The sequence below is a fragment of the Rousettus aegyptiacus genome, unplaced genomic scaffold, assembly GCF_014176215.1.
Source record: "Rousettus aegyptiacus isolate mRouAeg1 unplaced genomic scaffold, mRouAeg1.p scaffold_m13_p_2, whole genome shotgun sequence".
Lineage (NCBI taxonomy): Eukaryota > Metazoa > Chordata > Mammalia > Chiroptera > Pteropodidae > Rousettus > Rousettus aegyptiacus.
This window is the reverse complement of record NW_023416295.1, coordinates 129259682-129274963: the sequence shown is the minus strand read 5'-3', so window position 1 is coordinate 129274963 and position 15282 is coordinate 129259682. Positions and strand designations below refer to the sequence as shown.

The 15282-nt window shown below is 48.7% G+C and overlaps 1 protein-coding gene across 2 annotated transcripts; it reads right to left on the bottom strand.

Moving 5' to 3' along the window:
- Positions 1 to 777: 777 nt before the first annotated feature.
- Positions 778 to 8297, bottom strand: KRT84 (keratin 84). 2 transcript variants are annotated; one of them, XM_036237399.1, is made up of 10 exons: positions 8027 to 8229; positions 7678 to 7891; positions 6250 to 6458; positions 5620 to 5680; positions 5047 to 5142; positions 3982 to 4146; positions 3695 to 3820; positions 2975 to 3195; positions 2466 to 2497; positions 778 to 1118 (listed from the first exon to the last, which is right to left on the bottom strand). In XM_036237399.1, exons 1-10 carry the CDS (start codon positions 8227 to 8229, stop codon positions 778 to 780), a joined length of 1668 nt encoding a protein of 555 aa, XP_036093292.1. The 2 variants fall into 2 exon arrangements, with proteins under 2 accessions (XP_036093292.1, XP_015998059.2); XM_016142573.2 differs by having other exon boundaries at positions 7678 to 8297.
- Between the last annotated feature and the right edge of the window lie 6985 nt (positions 8298 to 15282).

Here is a 15282-nt window from a genome sequence, read left to right as displayed (position 1 = left end):
CCCCACCCCATCCCAGGCCTCCCTGGAGCTTGCAGACATAAACCCTCTCGCAGCGCAGCAGACAGGGCCGGGCCTCCCTTGCACCGCCGCAGGGGTGTGGAGAGTGCAGAGCCAGCCTCTCCACGAGCAACCATCCCACCTCATGAACTCACATGCCAGAGTTAAACCAACAACCCAGGAAGAGAAGCAGCCAGGACATATGCCCCTTGGGGAAGAACCATCTCAGGGGACTAAAGGAACCCCTGGGCCACCGAGGACTGTGGAACCTTCTGGGTCAGAAAAAGAAGAAACGAACCTCCTGCCAGGAAACGGAAGAGGAAGGAGGGAAAGGACGGCAGGCTAAGGACGCCTGCAGTGTGGGCAGTCAACTCTCCATTCTCCAAGTTAATCCAAAGCTAGGATGGCAATCGTGCCCAAACACTTTTTTTTTTTTTTTTTTTTTTTTTGCTTCGGACTGATTTTTTTCTCTCCAAGCACCAATTTTTGTAATTGTATTGAGTCTGCATATCTTGAGGTTGTTCAGCTGGGTGGTGAGGAATGACCCAAACAAAGGAAGTCAGGGAGAAGTCAGTCTGGCTGGGGCTGCGGATGGAGCCTGTAGGTGGTGAAAAAGTCCCCTAGAGGACACAGGCCTGGCAGAGCAGCCCCTGGAGAGAGATGTGTGGCTTCCTGGCAGGAGGGGTAGCTGGAGCGCCCTCCAACCGAGTCCAGGCGCCTCGGGGATAAGAGATACTGAAATGGTTCTTCCCTGGGTAGTGTCTAGCTGGTGCTTGGCTCTCAGTACTTGGTCCGGCGGGAGGTGGTGGTGGACGCGAAGCGGACACTGGAGCCGCGGCTGCTGCGCCCGCCGCTGCAGCTGCTGAAGCCGCCCTCGGTGGGCAGCGGGCAGGGGACGCTGGAGGCGCAGGCTTCACCGACGAGCACCGAGCCTCCCCGGGAGCCCATGCTCAGCAGGTCTCCACAACCCGCAGTGCCCCGGGCGCTGCTCAGGCTGGAGCCGCAGGCTCCCCCGGAACGGGTGCTGCTGCTGGAGAAGGTGACTGCGCCACGGGAGAGAGTGGAGCTGGTGACCAGGGGCTCAGGCCCACACACCACACCGCCTCGGGAGCTGCTCACAGCTGCAGGAGGGAGAGACCGTCAGCAAGGCTGCCATATCCTCCATGGTCCCCACTAGGGGGTGGGAGGGCAGGTCTGGTGGCATCAGGGAAGTGGCCTGGGCCTAAGCGGTTCCTATTCTCTATACAGTCAGTACCCACTTTCCCGTCTCTTGTCTGGGTGGCTCAAGGGCTGTGACTCCACTAAAGTCAAACATTCAGATTAAAATATATAACATATATATGTGGCCAAAGTTGGCCTGTGCCGTGTTGAGGGGTTAGTGAGCTGCATTATCCAGACAACTAGAGCAGTGGCTTTCGTAAAGCCCTGGGGCTTCTCTTCCAATTACATCCTGCCCCTTGGTGGTCCCCATCTTACCCCTCCGAGAGTCACTTGCCAGCTCTCTTCTGATTGACCCACTGATGGCCCTGCTCTGTAGCCCTCTGGTCTCCACTAGGCTCACCTCCGTGCCCCAGAACCCTAATCTGACTAAAACTTGCTTAGACCATTTGCCGTCTGTGGAAGTTCTCTCCTTCTTTCCTCTCCTCTTACCAGAATCCTTCCTGCCATCTGTGGTCTCCACTCAAGCCTGCCCTCCTTGCTGCCTCCCCCTCAGCAGGCACTGTTATCCAAGCACTTACAGCTCTGACTATCTGACCCACCCAGTTTAGCACTTGGCTCCACCACACGTCTACGTATATTTGTACTTTTGGAGTCAGAAGTCTGAGTTTGAATTCTGGTCGTGCCACTCACTACGTGACTTCGTAATTTCTCTTAGTGAGTGCCAGTGCCGGTTCCTCCCCCCAGGGTTCCTTCGAGGATTAGGCTGACAGTAGATAGAACTGAACTTCCCACGAAGATTATAATTCTAGAGAGCAAGGACTGGGGGCCACCTTCTCTGTGCTCCCATCCTGCAGTGCCCAGCACGGCCCCTGCCTGCTTTGGGTACAACCAATACTTTGTCCAGGAGCAGCAGCAGCAGCAAAGGGACTTCCATTCAGCCTTGTCCCATCCCCTGCCAGTGTGAGGGAGGGTACTCCATGGCACAGGCAAACTTTCTATTCCTTTTCTGGCCTTTTCCTTGAAGGACAAGACTACTCAAAGCAAAAAGGCTGACTCTTCCAGAACCCTCTTCTACCAAGGAGGCCTTGCAAACCTTGGTGATTGCTTACTTTGGGGAGGCAGGGGAGATCTGGGGAGATCTCCGCTAAGGGGATGCTCCCAGTTTAGGGGCCAGATCGTCCCTGCTCCCCTGACGGCCCCGGCCAGCCCAGCCATGGGCTCCTGACCCCAATGTGAACCTGACTTTAAAGGATATTTGAAGGAACCCAGGAGAGAAATATGAAGAGGAAAAGACTTAAGTTTCTTACATATGTTTACTGGTCCAACACCTTCGCAGATCCTATAGAGAGAAAGAAATAAGTTAGTTCACAAGTAGCACTGTTCCCTGAAAACCTGCTTGCTCTCAGGAGGGCTTTCTTGGCTGAGTGGACCGGTAGACCAGTGGTTCTCACCCTTGGCTGTACGAGTATCCAGAGTTCTGAAAAACTACATGTTCCTAGAACCTACCCCCAAACCTCTGAATCAAAATATTTGAGGAAATGTGTTATCATTTTAAACAAGCTAACCAATCAAGCAAAACTCCCCGTGATTCTGGTGCTGCTTGTCTACGAACTTGCATGAAGGAGGCACAAATTTAGAGGCAGCTTCTAATTCCCCTCCACCCCCACCACGAGCAACCCAACTAATGTTTGCAGGAAAGTCCCTGTTACTTCTAGAGATTGTTTATTTTAGCAGTTCTTCACCTGGGCCCCTCCCGCTACTTAGTCCAGAATGCCCAAGTCTGACCTCATTCCCTCTGGGTGCACTGAGCCCTCACCGGATCTCCTCGCCCTCCAGCAGGCGCCTGTAGGTGGCGATCTCAATGTCCAGGCCCAGCTTGACGTTCATGAGCTCCTGGTACTCGCGCAGCTGCCGCGCCATGTCCTGCTTAGCCTGCTGCAGGGCGCCCTCCAGGTCTGCCAGCTTGCATTTGGCATCGTTGAGGGCTGCCTCACCCTGCTGCTCCGCCTCAGCCACTGCAGCCTCCAGCTTGGCCCGCTGCAGGGAGGAGAGTTTGCAGATGGACTTTGGCAGAGTCTAGGGGATCCTTAGTGGGGGCAGAAACACTGCCCACTGTTGATGGGGACACAGCCTGGTGCCAAGCCAGGGATGGAGCCCATGGTGGCTGCTTTCCTAGGGACTGTGATTCTGTAGTTTGATGTCACCAGGGCACAGAGCATTGTTTTACTTCAGTTTCCATTCCCACTGATTTTGTATTCCCTGATGTCTGCCGCTCTAAGAACCATGAGGTCCAGAGAGTAAAGCTATTCTTTCTGCCTCACCTGCCCTTCCAAATCAGCCCCAGGCCTTTTCTTCTATATGGAAGACTCTTCTTTCCACACTTTCCTCCTCCAGGAAGTCTTCCTAGACTAATTCCTCCATTCCTCTGTTTCTGGGTCCTTGTTGCCTCCCTCACACTATCAGACTTGGGGATCCTCAAAGCTCAGGACTCAGCCTTTTCTCCTTCTGAGGGCTTTCTCTCCTTTCCTTTGCCCACCTGAGCCTTGGCGTGCTCGATCTCTGCCTTCAGCCTCTGGATCAGGCGGGTCAGCTCATTGATCTCATTCCGTGTGTTGCGCAGGTTGTCACAGTGTTGACCAGCTGTCACTCGCATTTCTTCATACTGGTGAAGGGATAAAAGGATGTTCCAAGGGCTCAAAGACTGGGCCAAGAAAATAGCCCCAGCTGAGTTGAGGGCCCCAGATCTCCACTGGGTCCATTTCATTGTACATGAGTCTCACGCCAGGTTTGCCTACATCCTTTGCCCAGCCCGCCCCTGCTCACCTTGGTCTGGTACCAGGCCTCAGCATCAGCCCGACTGCGCCTGGCGACCTCTTCATACTGGGCCTTAATTTCAGTGATGATTCCATCCAAGTCCAGGTCCCGGCTGTTGTCCATCTTCACGATGACCGATGTCTCTGAGATGTGTGACTGCAGCAACTGGATTTCCTGTGTTGGAGGATCAGCAAGACAGATGGACTCAGAGTCCCATTGGTGGCTGGGACACTGCCACAGGGTCCCCAGGATGTGGTATCAAGAGCAGAAAGCGTTGCTCATTTGTTCATAAAAAAGCAATGGAGCAGGCCATCCAAACCAAAGACAAAGAAAAAGACATGACCAAGAACCATTTCAGGTTGGCTTCAAACCCTTCTTAAATGCTTGGACACATCCCTTTAACACTCTAACTTGCTTAGGTGAATATTAAAACTATGGGGGCCGAAAATTTGGTGGAGAGGAGTGAGAGCCACAGTAGGGCTTAAACTTTTCTTTGGATTATTCACAAAATGGCTATGCCGTTCATGGATCATTGAAAGCTGACGATATTTCAGGACATGGTGGTCTAGGAATTTCTATATCCCATGGCCTAAATAAAACTGGGGAACTCGGTACTAGCCTATAAGGCGAAGACTCTAGAGGGAGCTTTCTTCAGCATTTCCATCCAGAGCCAGACATTCAGCTCTGGCTGGTTCTGACCAGACCAAGCAAACCACTTATGGAGCAAAAGAGAGCTGATTATATTAAACACAATTTTTCTTACATCTCCTAGAAAATCAGTTTTCCAGAGTCTTCTGGTCAAAAGATAGCAAGTGGCATTCTCAGACCCCAATTTTGAATTGGTCAGAACATAGATCCAAAGAGCTTATTCATAGACCAGAGTCCAGCTGATGAGAAGCCTGCTTACCTTAACTTCTCCACTTGCAGATATATCAACATACAAAGGATATAGATTTTAGAGAGGGGAGAGACGCATGACGCAAAATGTTAGAAAAGATGTCAATCCAGATGAAGCCCCCAGAGCGTCCAGACCAAGCAATGATCTTGTGTGGCTCAGAGGGGATAAGCCCTTACCGCCATGTATAGAGTTTTCAGGAAGTCAATTTCTTGAGCTAGGGTATCCACATTGGCCTCCAGATCAGATTTATTTAAGAAAGCTGCATCCACGTCCTGCAGAGAAGAGAAAAGGATAAGATACCATTACTTGTGCGCTGTTTAATTGTGGCAGAGTCTGGAGATGGGTGGGAAGATCAGACCAATCCCCACAGAGCCAAGCCAAGGTTTGGCTGTGTGGTAAAGTCATTGGATAGAAACACAGCCTAGTGACTATTATTCTTCTCCCTACTGCAACATAAAACTCCCCTGGGGTTGCTGGACCTTTCCTGAAGTTTATTTAGAGGCAAGGAGACTTTGGATAATCCAAGACTCTTAAAAGGCCACCTAAATAATCTAACCAATTTGAAATAATCTGAGGCTAAATCATAACTTCGGAGGGAGCCTGTTGTGACCTTAGGGGTCTCACTCTGTGTGAGTGTTTCCAGACTCCACAGGGTTGCCTGGGCAGTTTCCTGGGGGCAGGGGCGGGAGAGGTCTTGAGAACATTTGCCTATCTGGAGAAGTTTACCTGGACCTGTTGCTCTCCCTTACCTTCTTGAGAGCCACAAACTCATTCTCAGCGCAGGCCCGGAATCCCACCTCCTCTTCATACCTGAATGGTAAGAATTAAAAGGAAGAGCCAGTGACTTCCAGCTTCCTCGCTGCTCCATCCAGGAGCATGGCTTCCTGTTGCCACATATATGTACTCAGACATTCTGTCCTTTCTTTAAGACCTTATATGAGCCAGTGACCCTCAGTTTCTCCAAAACCTTTTTAATTTCTCAAATTGGATGGCGGGGGGTCTGAAAATCTGGCCCTTTGCTAAGCTCCTCTGCTGGCAAAGGTTTAGGGCCATTGCATTTGACCATAGAGGAAGTATGACCCAACTTGTTGCTGAATCTGGGCACTGTTCTCAAAACCAGAGGGCTCTTTTTTCTGGGGCCAACTCACCCATTCCCACAGGCAAGATTAAGGAGAAACCATGCCCAATTTAGTCTCCTTTTTCCTCAGGTTCCTCCTCCTGCTCCCTTACATAGCACTGCCCCCCACTCTGTCTCTGGGGTGGATTTTTAAACCAACATTCAACCCTGTTCTCTTCAGCTGCTCTCATCTGAGCTTGGCTGTTGCTTTGGCGACCTGCTCATGCCCATCCTTGGTCAGTGCAGTCCAGATAACACTCACTTCTTCTTGAAACCCTCAAGGACATCCTGCATTTGGTTCCTCTCAGCTTCCAGCCTGGCCCGGTCACTGTTTGCTATATCCAGCTGCCTCCTCAGGTTGGTGATGTAGTTCTCGAAGAGGGGCTCCAAGTTGCTCTTGGCACATTTCTGCTCTTGGAGGAAGTTCCATTTGGTTTCCAAAAGTTTATTCTGCTGTTCCAGGAACCGCACCTAAATCCACAGGAGCACAGAAAAGGCAATTGAAGTGTTTGATAGAGTTGACTAGTTCTTCAGATGGGCAGACACAACTCTTAACCTTGTGGTGATGTCGTTCTCTCTTCTGTTGACTTTCATTCCTCCTCTAATTCAGTAGAACCTAGAAGAGCAGGTCTGTGACCTTCTCTCATGCTCAGCCAGGCTTAGCTACAAAGACTTTTGAACCAAACTACTTCAGTACCATTTCTCCTTCTATCCTCTGAGAAAGGTGTAAGCTGGTTCACTGGGAAGTTTGAAAGATTGACTCTGCTTGAGTTGGGGTTTGTCTATATCTAAAAACTGAAGTCAGCCATCCCTGGCAGGAAATGAGGAGCAGAGTAAAGTACACTTGGGGTGGAATATGGCATTATGATGTGCGAATTCGTAGGTCGGTCATACCCACCATCTCAGATATTTCATCAACTGAGACTTACAGAGCTGGAGGAGAACTCAGTGATCATTTGCTCCAACCCCTTATTTTAGATGAGGAAACTGAAGCTCATAGAAGTGAGTTTCCAAGCTCAGACGCAATCAAAGCCTTCCCACTCCATGAAGACATGGTTGGTGGGATGTCAGTTCTACATCATTATTCCATTCATCATCTTGAATATCAGTGACTACCTATGGTTGTTCTCCACTATTTCTCTCAATCTAGGCAACTAGGTTGAATCGGATACCCCAGTTGGGAGGTATGAGTTCTTTGCTTGTTTTGTACAAAAATTACACAACTCCATTCTCTACTTTCCTAAGCCTGAACAGATATGGTAATTCAGCCCCAGGAACTACAAAAACTTCAGAGAGCATGAGGACCTCAAAGGATAAAACATTTTAAACTTATACCAGTCAACACCTGGCTGAAGTCCTATTGTTTCTAGCCTGTTTGGGAGATATTTCTAAGTGACTGGGTGGTAGGTCTTAGCTTGTCCAGATGCCCTCAGATTTGGCTGGATGTTCCTCTTTCCTCCAGAAGACATAACCAGTGTGTTAGTCTACCCCACCATACAGTGCTCCTCAGGCTTGTCCTTGATCTGTAGGAGAGTGACTGGGCGATCATACCACAATGCCTTTGGTTGACACCTGAAGGATCTGAGCATCAATGCCCTAGGCCTGGGCCTTTTCTTCTTAAGGAAAAGAACACCTGAATGCATTTCAGCTCTCATCATCCCAGACTCAATAATTCAGTTGTCATAGGTACCTTGTCAATGAAAGAGGCGAATTTGTTGTTGAGTGTCTTGATTTGCTCCTTCTCATCCTTCTTCACTCTCTGAGCATTGGGGTCAATCTCCAGGTTGAGGGGGGTCAGCAGGCTCTGGTTAACAGTCACTGGTGTGATAGATGGGGCTGCTGGGACTCCAACTCCTCCAACTCTGTAGCCAAAGCCGGCGCCACCTAAGCCACAGCCAAGCCTACTGGTGGCTCCAAATCCCAGACCAACACCACTGCCGGCCCCAAACCCTAGATTAGCACCACACCCAGCACCAAAGCCAAAGGCCATCCCACTGCTAGCACCAAAGCCAACTCCAGAGCGGACGGGGCGAGGGCACACAGCTGCTGTCCGGGGTGAGCATGATCCATAGGTGATGACGCTCCGACTACCAAAGCCACCAAGGCCTCGGAAGCTAGACCCACTCTTGCAGGAGACAGAGCTTGCCCGGAAGCGGTTCAGGTTCTGCGGGGCCACTGCTGAGCAAGAGCTGAAGTTGCCCACATGGCGACCAGAGCTGACTTGGTAGGAGCGGCAAGACATGATGGTTTCCTAGGTGAGAGCAAAGCACCAATTGCAGAGTAGGGTGAGCTGGAGCTGAGAGTCCCTCTGAGGCTAGTGGATCCCTCTAACTCCTTTTATGTGTGTGGGGATCTGAGGATTGGCCCCATAAAAATGAAAAAAAGCCATTTGTAGGCATTTATGAGCTTGGGTAGTTAGCAGAAATTTTTCATGCCTGTAACCTCCTTAATAATGAGCTAATTCAGACACACCTATTCTTAGGACCGGGGCTATAACATCAAAACCCATAAACATTAAAAACACGTAAACACATAAACATTATGGTCTTCTTTTTTCCCCACAAGTCCACTACAATTGCCATTATGGGGACATTAATTTGCCTTGGTCATAAATTCAATAGACTTTTTCACTGCAAGTTGTGGCTAACCACCAGAAAGTTAGAATGGTAACAGCTCCAGCAAGAGGCTTGCAATTGATGTGTCTATATAGATGTTAGCTCCTAGAGGAATGGGGATGTGTAGACAAGAGACAGGATCTGCAGAGCTCCAAGTAAGAAATTATATGGCCAGAATACAATCTATTGCATCTATGTAGATGGATTAAATAGTCCAAAAACCTTTTGCAGGGTTTTATCTATCCTCCATGATCTGGTCTGGCTGTTTACATAAGAATTCAATCTTCAGTAAAGCTCATTTGGTTAGCATAGACACATGTCTGATTAGAGACACTCAAAGAAGATTCATTCATTCACTCAATAATTATTAGGTGCCTACTCTGTCTCAGTGTGCTTGGTACTAAGGATACAGAAATTAAAAAAAAAAAAAGACAGCCTCTATCCTCATGGTAGTGGGGAAGATGAATTTTGAGGACTTCCACCAGTCAACACTTTTGTGGCATAATTTGAAGTCAAAGCATGCCAATAATTTAGCCCTGTATCTGTGTGGAAAGTTATCCACACAGATTTTGAGGCCTTTTAATACACATTAGGGCTCATCGGTAGCCCTGTCCATGCAGGTTCCTTGAATTATTGATGAAATTTAGGCTAGGATAGAGACACACAAAGCAATAAGCATCAAGATAGAAAATGAAAAGTTCTAAATAACTGGATATTGTTGTCATTGTTATCAATATTGCAGATATTTCAGGACTCAGAGACAGATGTTTACCTTTTCTATTTGAGCAAGTGACATGGTGTGCCTTACCTGTCCTGTGCCTAGGGGAACTTGTACTTAACTGGGCACCAGGATTTGGGGGGATGCTTAGGATTCCACTTGGAATAGGATGTGTGCCTTTGACTCAAGTTATGCAACTCAGGTCTTCACTATTTCCTTCTTTCTCAATCTCTATATGTTTTATTTCCTTTTCTTGTTTTGTATTAGCTATGACTTCTAGAATAATGTTAAAAAGCAGTGGTGAAAGGGGACATCTTTGTCTTATTCCTGATTTTAGTGGGAAAGCTTCAAGTTTCTTACCTTTAAGTTGGTGTTTGCTGTAGGTTTTTTGGTAGAGAGTCTTTATGAAGTCGAGGAAGTGCCCCTCTATTCCTAGTTTACTACTGTTTTCCATAGACCCAGCTCTCTGGTATATGGCTAATAGGAGAAGAAGCAGAAAAATAATAAGAGAATACCTCTCGTGACGATTACCAGTGACCTCCACGTTGCTAAATTCAGTGCTCTGTTCTCAGCACTCATTTAACTTGACTTATCAGCAGTATTTGACATGGCCAATTATTCCCTTTTCCCAGAAACACTTTCTTCTTTTGGTTTCCAGATACCACACTCTCCTGATCTTCTTGCCACATAAATGGCTGCTTCTGGTCAGTCTTTTTAGCAAGTTCCTCTTCATATCCCCAACCTCTTGACAGCGCAGCACCCTCAGACTCATCCCTTGTGCCCTTTCTCATCCTTATCTATACTCATTCCTTTGGTGACATCACACATCCTCATGACTTTAGATACTATCTCTCCATTGATTGCTGCCAAGGCATATCTTTATCCTGGACTTCCTCTCTGCACTCCACCTGTATATTTTTTTTATCAATGTCTCTATTTAGATATCAAATAGGCATCTCAACTTTAATATATCCGTTCTCCCAAATGTTCTTACTAAATACATTCCATTTGCCAGGCTCTCTATCACTACAGTAGCTCAGGCCCCAAATCTGGGAATCATCCTGTATCTTCTCCATATCCTGCATTCCATCCCTTGGCAAATCCTACCTTCATAAAGTATCTGAATTTTTACTACTTCTCACCACCGCCACTGCCACCATTGGTCCACGCCCATTACTTCTCACAGGGTCTACTGATGTGTCCTTCCAGCTAGTCTTCTTGTGTCCTCCTTTACCTCTTCAGCCTTTTCTTAACACAGTCAGTGATCCTTAACACAGTCAGTGAGGTGTACATGTTAGATCATGCTATTTCTATGCCCAAACCTCTCTAATGGTTTCCCATCCTACTCAGAGTAAGTGCCATGCAGGACTCTACATAGTATGCTCTCCCTGTTCACAGACCTCATCACCATCTCTCTGTCCTAATGCTCTCCCTGCTCCAGCCGCCCTGGCCCCCTGGTTGTCCATCACACAGGCAGAAAAACTGTCTTACACACTTCTCTACTTGCTGTTTTCTCAGCCGGGAACTCTTTTAATCAAATACCTACATGGCCAGTTCCTCAACTCTTTCAGGTCTTTGATTATAGATCACTCCCTATTTAAAACCCCTTCTCCCCATATACTCCCTGTCCCCACTCCTGGTTTCCTCCTTCCCTTAGCAGTCCTTACCATCTGAGGTCCTCTCCTATATGGATTTGCTTGTTCATTGATTGTCATCCTTGGCTGGAATAAAGCTCCAGGAGGCAGACACTATTGCATGTTTTGCTCTTCTCTGTGCCCCTAATGCTTAGTAGAGTAGAGCACATGGTAAGCATGTTATATAGTTTTGTTGAATGAATGGCTACACCACAAAAATTTAAAGCAGGAGAAAAAAAAATAGGAGGAAGGAGCAAGGTGTAAAAGAAAGAGAAATATAGGCATCTGGTTTTGCAGATATTTCAGAAGGAGAGTCTAGGTTTCCAAATGGACAGCAATGGCCCTGGAGATGATCGTGGTGCAGAAACTCAAATGCTCGCAGGGGAACCAACCCAATTTGCACTCTAGCTCCAGCCTCTTGGGGTGTGAGTCTGGCGCTTGGAGGGTAAGGCAGCCCCCCTCCTCCTAGGCCTAGTAGGGGGATCCAGGAGTCTGGGAAGAGGACCAGTGACAAGAGGACCCTGTGGACATGAAAGGGGGAGGGGAGCAGGAGGGATGGCATAAAGAGCACCAGCAAGTGTGCCAGGCCCAGGACAGAAGACTTGACACAGCCCCTAGAGTTAGATGGACCTTCAGTTTAGTCCCAGTGTTGCCGTCAACCAGCAGTGTGACCTTGGACTGTGTGCGCATAGGACAAGGTCATGGCAGGGTTCTGCTCTGGCAGGGGGCAGGTGATCAGGGGCGCTTGTCTGTAGAGAACTTGTGTTATGCAACAATACAACCAACTAAAAGTTGGTCAGCTTTTTATTGTCACCGTAAATTGCTAGTCAGCAAACACACTCCATCCATTGTATATGAGTGACCTGGGGGAAATTGTGTAACTTCTCTAAACTGCAACTTCGTTATCTGTAAAATGGAACGATTTCTACTTCCCACTACTATGAGGATTAAATGTGAAAGGGGTTGAGGTGTACACTGCGTGGTTAATGTCATCCATTTTTTCCCCCTGCTGTCTTTCCTCCCTTCCTCCCTCCCTCTTCTTTCTTCTGCACCTTTCCCTCTCTCTTACACAATCCTCCGTTCACTTCTAAGCAGTCATCCTTGTTCCCATGTAACACTCCACCCCCTTCCCACTCGGGCAGGCATTCATTACCCCATCAGCCAGTCTCGGGGCTGTCCCGCGTCTGGGCTCAGCTTCCTCCAACCCTGACCAGGCCGGGTGGGGTGGGGGTAATTGGAACCAGTCAAGCATAACCCCTATTTTGAGATGAGCTGACACCATCAGCAGTTTATAGTTCTGAGGCATTATTTCCCCAGATGATGCATAACACAATCCTCAGTCATTTTTAAGGGGTAGCAGATGAGGAGAGGGGGAGGAGCTTGCCTGGAAACTCTAGGCTGGAGGTTTTGCTGCTCTGACAGTTTCTTCTTATTGCTGTCAGTCAGCCTGGATGTAATCCCAAGATCTGCTGGCCGAGCTGGCCACAGCACCTCATTATGCTGCAGTAGGATGATTGCTTGCTCATTGAGATGCTATCTGCAGTGGAGAGGAGGGAGAACTGCTGAGGGAGGTGCGGGTTGAGGGGTTGGGGAGAGGGACCTATCCTGATAGACTAAGCAGGGTCTGGGAACTGCGAGTACACCGGTGTGTGTGTGTGTGTGTGTGTGTGTGTGTGTGTGTGTACTGGCGCACCAGAGGGAGGGAAGGAGGGTGACAAGGAAATCCCAGATGCTGAGAAGTCTTTGCTAAAAGCCGCCTTCTACAAAGTGTTTCCGTTTTGCCTGGGGACAAGTCTGTGCTAGAGAGAGGCCCTTGCTGGAAAGTGCTCATGCTGAGACCTGCCCTGTGGGGAGGGAGGTTCAGGAGTCCCCTAGCAGGAAGGAGATGGTGGGAGAGGGTGAATCCACCCTTGTCTGGGCCTTTCACCCCTCTACCCTCTTAGACTAACGACATTTTCAGATGGATTCTAAACATCTCCTAGGAGAGATAAAGCACCCCTCTCGTTTGGGCCCATCCTCACCCTTCCACGCAGTATGATTTTTTCAGGTTTAAATTCACATTCCTCACATTGCCCACTGAGCTTCACCTGTCCAGGGTAGAAATATCACATCTCGTAGGCATAAGGTCAGTTTGCTTCAATAAACTTTTACTGGGTGCTGATGTGTGCCCAGCATTGCATTTGGGTACTGGGATCGTTGGCAACTGGCCATCTTCCTTCTATCAGACTCAGCAGTCCTACGTTTCCCCTCCTCAGTTTACAGTGCCATTTCTGAAACCATTTTCCCCGATCCAGTCCCTGGCGGAGGGTGACAACAGTGAATGCACTGCAGCCACTAACGGGACCGGGATGAGGAAAGGACCTTGGAGAGACAAGTCTTTTTGGGGGCAGAGGCAGCCAGCACCTGAGGGAGGGGACGGTGGGGCAAGGAAGAGCCTTTTGGGGAGAAGAGAGGGCCCTGGTGAGAGACATTCTGGGGAGACAGACACAGACAAAAGGAGCTCCATTCCGGGCCTGCCCACCTGCCCCAGGCCTCTTTGGGTAGTTTCCCACCAGTCCTCATGGCGGTGGTCTGCAAGGGCCTGGATTTGGAGTCCCGAGGAGAGTAGACTGCGGTGAGCTTTTGGCTTCATGAAGACAGGTCTCCCTTCCTCCCTTGGGGCAGGGGCCCAGGGCCTGATCCTCTCTCTATCCCAGCACCCTGTGAGGCTAGCCCAGGGAGAAGCTCAGGAGGTGTTTGGCCGAGTGAATAGAACGTGAGTCACTGGGCCACCACCAGGAGGCACTTTTGTCCTACCTGCCTTGAGTTATCTCTTCCCTGGGGAAGAAGGAAGAAGGGGGCACTGCTCACATCAGTAAGGGAGATCCCCTGGTGGAAGTTCTGGAAGAGGCATGCCCAGGCTTCTGGCTGGTGTAACCCCACTACTGGGTTAAGTCGTGCCTGGTAGATGGTTCCAGATAGCCTCCTCTTCCCAGGGTCCTGGGCACACCTGAGTGAGAAGCCCCAAAGGGATGGTCACCAGGCCCAAACCCACTTCACAGTGAGGGTGGGGGAATCTGTTCTCTCTCTCTTCCTTTATTTTAATGGGGTGTTTCCTGGGCCTCAAGCACTCATCTATGAGATAGAGGCAAGGTGGTCTGTTGGAATTTCTCAGACCAGAGAGTCCTTGGAGTTTTCAGAGCTTTGAGTTATTAATCAGCAAGGGGCTTAGCTGGCTCTAGGGCCAAGTCCAGAGTGACAGGACTTCAACTGGGAACTGAAGCTGTGTGGCTCCATTGTTCTGTCCCCTCCTTTTCCGTGTGTGGATGTGCGTCTCTGAATCACACACTCTCTGGCTCATAGCTGCTGATCCCTCATCCTGGAACACCCTCTGTGCCTCCCTCCCCCGAGTTCTGCTGTCCTTCAGGATCCAGCTTGCCTGCCCCTCCTCCTGGGGGCCTTCCTGAGGTCTGTGAGTAGGGCGGGACTCCCTTCACGACAATGCTTGCATCTGTAATAGCCTGTTCCAGATGTGTATTCCCTTCTATTTATTGTTGAGTTATATTTCACATACTATATAATTCACTCATTTTAAAATGTATAACTCAGCAATTTTAGTATTTTCCTATATATGTGGAACCATCACAACAGTCAGTTTTAGAACAGTTTCGTCACCTCATAAAGAAAACTTTAGTTATCACATACACCCCCAACCCCATCTTCTCCCTCCAGTCCTAAGCAACCACACTAATCTTCTTTCTGTCTCTATAGATTTCTATATTCGGGACTTTCATATGAAGGAAGTCATATACTATGTGGTCTTTGTACCTGACTTCTTTTACCTACCATGAGACCTTTGAGGCTCATCCATGTTGTAGCATGTATCAGTACTTCATTCCTTTTGATGACCAAATAACATTCCCTTGTATGGATATGCCACATTTTGATTATTCATTTGTTTGTTGATGGACATTTGAGTTGTTTCCACTTTTTGTCTTGTGAATAGTGCTGCTGTGAACATCCACATACACGTTTTGTGTGGACATGCATTTTTATTTTTCTTGGGTATATACCTAGGAGGAGGATTTCTAGGTCACATGGTAACTCTGTGTTTAACATTTGAGTACCTGCAGACTATTTTTCAAAGTGTCTGCGCTTGTTTACAGCTCCTATAAGGGGCTCTAGGTACTGTGTCTACTGCGCCTCCTGGGTAAGTCGGCCCTGGCTGGGGCTTCCTTGTTCACCACCCTGTCACCAGCCCCTGGGTGGTCTGATGCATAGCAGGTGCTTGATAAATACATATTGAGTGAATGAGTGAATGGATGGGTTCTTTTGAATTTGCTGTCCAC

Excerpts from the sequence above, each read along its gene's own strand:
- KRT84 (XM_016142573.2), bottom strand. The coding sequence starts at position 8,229 with ATGTCTTGCCGCTCCTACCAAGTCAGCTCTGGTCGCCATGTGGGCAAC. Across the intron at positions 5,143-5,619 it reads AGTTTGTGGCTCTCAAGAAG|GACGTGGATGCAGCTTTCTT; the intron begins GTAAGGGAGAGC and ends TCTTCTCTGCAG. Across the intron at positions 2,498-2,974 it reads CTGGAGGGCGAGGAGATCCG|GATCTGCGAAGGTGTTGGAC; the intron begins GTGAGGGCTCAG and ends TTCTCTCTATAG.